The 4,635-nt window shown below is 47.2% G+C and overlaps 1 protein-coding gene across 9 annotated transcripts in view; it reads left to right on the forward strand.

The window, feature by feature from the left end:
- Positions 1-3,490: 3,490 nt before the first annotated feature.
- The window catches only part of VEGFA (vascular endothelial growth factor A), a 23,714-nt gene continuing 22,569 nt past the window's right edge, over positions 3,491-4,635 (forward strand). For all 9 annotated transcript variants that reach the window (XR_003092817.1, XR_003092816.1, XM_025197828.1 and 6 more), the window contains exon 1: positions 3,491-3,577. Coding sequence is in view for 7 of the 9 variants with exons in the window: in XM_025197828.1 (XP_025053613.1) it covers positions 3,506-3,577 (72 nt within the window). In the remaining 2 variants the exon portion in view is untranslated. The remainder of the gene's footprint in view (positions 3,578-4,635) is intronic.

The following is a 4,635-nucleotide window of genomic DNA, read 5'->3' on the forward strand; positions in this document are numbered from 1 at the left end:
GCACATAGCATATGCAGTCCAACTGATTGCTGCTGTCTCTGATACCTAAGAGTGTAGCACAAAGAAGAACAGGAAAAGATATGGAAAGGAAAATAAAGGAAGAGGAGCAAACCCCTTTCCTGAATCAGTGTCTGCTAGTGGAAGAAGCCATCTGGGATGTAACATTAATGACAGAATGGGTGGAAGTGTTGACGGCAGTGTGCATTTTTTTTCTTTCTAGGAATTAAAGATCTTCACACAAACTCCTGAGTGACAGAGGAAAGTGAAGCCGGTGGGTGGTGCTTGGGCATGTCTAATGATTGCAAACAAAAACTGTATTAGCACTGCCAGTGCCCGCTGCATGTATTCTATCCGTACTACACCAGAGGGAGTGTTGGCAAAGCATTGCAGAAAGCTCGTTATACCTTTTTGTTGATGCATGAAAAAAATGGAACAGTTGACTGATTTGCTACCTTGCTGTCATCCAGCAGCCAGCTCTACCCTTGTCAAGTGAATGTGTTGCATAGATGTGATCTTCTTAAGGTAAAAAAAAAAATCACCTGAAATACCTCTGAACAGTTAGGATTCAGACCTGTCAACTTCACTGTTTTTTTATTTATAATAGTCTTACTCCTTTTTGGCCCTTTTTCCAGGTCTGCTAATAAACTTGATCAAGCCATTTCTTTTTCTGGTGCTGTGCTCCAGCCTTGGAGAGTAATTTGTGTGTGAAGAAATACCTCTGGCACTAAAATGTTTAAAATTACTCTTTGTTGTTCTGACTTCTCTCCTAATTTAGAGTATCCAGATGCAGATCCCCTCAGACTCACCCACAAGATGGAATTCTACGAAAATATTGTTTTGTTTCATTTGTTTTTTAATGTCTATGTTTCTCAGACTTTCTGTTCTAGTTTCAAATTGGTTGGGACTCCCTGGATGTATCTACATGAGATGCTTAACGTGCAGAAGACTAATTCTACTGCACATTAGTGTGGTGGGCAAAACCCTGTGCTAATGTGCAGTAGATTTAGTCTAATGTGCATTAACGTCACTAAAAAAGCGTTCATCTGCATTAATGCACAGTAGCACTGATTACGGCGCATTATGTTAGTACCTGTCATTACAGGTACTAAACTTAATGCGCTGTAATTATGGCACATTAATGAACATGTAGATGCACCCCCTCAGAATTGTTCAGGTTGCTCTTTTGGGAGAACAAGTGGTAAAAACAATGGGAATGCATTTCATAGATCTCCTACTTCTCAGCATACAATCTCAGGTTCTTTCAAGCCCACCAGAAGAATTATTGAAAATAGCTTGACCTTTCCATGTTCTCATGCTTAATGGAGAGATTAAATGAGGGGCATTGGAAGCATCAGTCAATATTAAAAAAAATTAGAAATGGAAGCCTAAAATTAGGCTTCTAAATTCATATGTAAACACCTAATTTGGGCCTGACCATATGCCCATTGAAGTCAATGCCAAAGCTCGGGCTGACTTCAGTGGTCCAGGATTAAGTATGAAATTACGGCCTCCTTTTCAAATGTGCTCAGCACCTAATGATTCTCATATAAGTCTCTGCTCAGCCATTTTGAATCTAAGGTAGTATTTTTAGGTAACCATTATTTAAAACCTTGGCCACTGATTTCTTCTTCCCATCTTCCAATTGTTTATGACTTCTTACCCTGAGAAAGAGACTAAAAACCATACAGAAAATGTAGCACTGGTATGTATTTATTTTTTTGATGTGTGACAGTTATCATAAAAACTCTTGGCAGCATTGAAATGTTTACGGCTAATCACCCCACAACAGTTATTGAATAACTTTAACAAGGGAAAGCTCGCACACCTCCTTGCTTGGGCCTGAATTCACAGAATTACACAAAGCTTTGTGCAAATTTCACATTGTCTGTTTTTTGGGTAACAGGATGTTGACACATCTGGGGTCCACAGGATCCAGATGAAACACAAGACCAGCTGAGCAGTGCGGTAGGGGTAATTTTAGAAGCTCAAATGTTGTATATTATTTGCAGTTCTTTGTAGCTTTTCAGGGATATGACCCCACAGGGGGATCAAAAATGATTGTGATGGATCCCTGTGTGGGACCTTCAGTCCTGATCCCTCCTGCGTGGGGCTTTCAGGCTTTGTGAGTTTTGCCCAGACAGAGGACTGGTAACACTGTTTGATTTAAAACAACATTCATTCATGAAAAAAAAAATCATTCGAAAAAAAGAAACCATTTAGAGTAAAGAAAAAATGCGTGTAGCTTGCTCTCTCCACAGCCACAGCTATCTGTTTCTTGCTGCCCGTGGAGAGCAGTGTTGGGGCCAAGAGAGGATAATGGTTCTGTATAAAGGGAGCAGCGCATAACATCGCTGGATGAGGGCCAAGCTCTGGGGACTTTTTTTTTTTTTTTGGCTTTACCTTTATTTAGAGAAATATCCTCTCCCCTTCCCTTTAGGCCTCTCGGCCTCCCCCTTCCCTAAGGAGATTTTTGGCAAGTACATTCTAAATACGGGAAAGTCCAGTTGTTTTAATGGATATTTGCTGCCACAGAAGGACTCTCTGTAACAATTAGAAAAAAAGATGGGATTCTTTTGCAATGTTTGAACAACCCCCATCAGCCCACTGCAGGAACGTGATCCCTGAGGGAAAGGGGATTATATCCCTCCCCAGGCTTTCAAACAGCTTTGACCTCTCCCCTCTGCCGCAAGCCCCACCGTTTGTATGATGAGCCCAATCCTGCAGAACTAAGTCCTGCCCTCACTTGGACAAAACCCCGGTTAATCTCAGAGTATTAGGCCATAATTGGGCCCCACGTTGCCAAATGCTGCCTGAGTAGGCAACATAAAATGCTTCAAACATAAACAAAGGGAAGAACAGATCTAAGAACTACCAAATGAAAAGATTTTTTTTTGCTTTCCCTCAACCAGCAGGTGCCTCTATAGAGTCAATATTTAGCCTGTTTCATCATCACAGGCCTGTGGCACAGTATTGGAAATACCTGCTTTCTGATGATTATAAGGCTTTGCCCTCCCCATCCTGCTCTCCTTCGTGGTCTCCTTCTCCCAATCTGTGGTGCGCCTGAAAAGCTGGCCCTGAATCCATCCAGTACCTAAGACTTGTGGAGGACAGTGACCGGAGATATTTCAGTTTCTATTTTACGTGTACAAATCATTACGAGAGAGAGAAGGGAGAGAAATAGTATCCCCTGGTGATGAAATACTGTGGGTGGCAAGAGTCAAGGAGCTTGATTGGGGAATGTGTGGTGGCCCCAGTTAGTCTAAACTGCATTTTTCCCTTAAACATATTTCCAGAAAGCGAACTGAGGTTTGTCTGAGAGCATGCTAGCTCACCCGCCACAGCGTGTGGGTGCTTCAGCTGCCCACCCACTCCGTGTGCACATGCCTCTTTGGAGCAGAGAAGGGACTTCACGTGGGGCAAGAGGCGAGTAAAACCTACATGGGGAGCAGGGACTACTCAGAGCCCTGCTCAAGCTGTTCAGAAATGAGAAGCTCTTAGGGACAGAATGCCTTTGGCAAGGCTGGACACTGGCATGCGTGAACCGGGTGGCCCTGGACAGAAAGGGGGCCTGAAAATGGTAATTTTTTTGATAATTATTATCATTATTTCTGGCCAGGGGAGGCCTGATACTACAAATTTGCTCAGGGGTGCCAGGAGTCTAGGTAGGCTGCTGGAGAGCGGGAAGTGGGGTGGGGGGGTAACCCCTTCTCCCCTCTCTGGAAACAACTGGAATCCCTGCCCGCAGCGAGCAAAACAGAACAAAAAAAAAGGGGGGGAGAAGCAGCCAGAGCTTGGGTAACAGGAGCTGAGGCCCCGGTGCCCTCTGCTGCTCCAGGAGTCTGACAGACCTAGGACCTGGGGGCTTTAGGGTGCTATTATGCCCCTCCCTTGAAAGAGGGGGAGGAACGGAGGGAGGGGACGGAGCTGGGGGAGGGACTCTTAGATCTCCTCGGTCATAGCACCGCGGAGCAGTTGCAGAGGGAGAGCGAGGAGAGAGGCGTAGAGCGGGAGGACAGAGGGTGCGCGGCTCTGCTCTGCCCGGCGTGCGGGACCCAGCGCAGTGCAGGCTCTCCCCCAGGAAGGAGGGAGAGGGACAGCACAGATCCGCACAGGAGGGACGAGAGCAGATTTAGGAGGAGCGGCTCTCCTTGTGAACCGGGATTTGCTAGCAGTTTGGTCTCCCCCCCGCTTCTTCTTCCTATCCGCTCAATTTATTTTTCTCTCCCTCCCTCCCTGCCGGCACAGCTCGGATTGTTCCTCTCTCCCTCTCTCCTTTTTTTTTGTTTTGTTTTTTGATTCCTTTTGCAAACGGTGGCCAGAGCAAGGGGAGCAAGGAGGGCGAGCCAGGCAGCCCCCTCTCCCCACTTCCAGGCACCCGAGGCTGGGATCAACCCCCACCCCCGCTCCTCTCCCCGTGTTGGACCCCGGCTCCTGCCAAGGGACAGAGCAGGCCGGGCCGGCAGGCAGCCCGCCCGAAGCTGGGATCATGCATTGAAACTTTCGGGCAAACTTTGGTGGTGTGCCGGGCGTGCGGCGCCCGGATCGCTGGAGGCGGCGGCGGGCGTGTGCGTGGCCGTGTCCGTGTCTGTGTCCGGGGGGCGGCGGCGGCGCAGCGGGGCCGGGGCCCAGGGGGGC

The sequence above is a fragment of the Alligator sinensis genome, unplaced genomic scaffold, assembly GCF_000455745.1.
Source record: "Alligator sinensis unplaced genomic scaffold, ASM45574v1 scaffold198_1, whole genome shotgun sequence".
Classification (NCBI taxonomy): domain Eukaryota; kingdom Metazoa; phylum Chordata; order Crocodylia; family Alligatoridae; genus Alligator; species Alligator sinensis.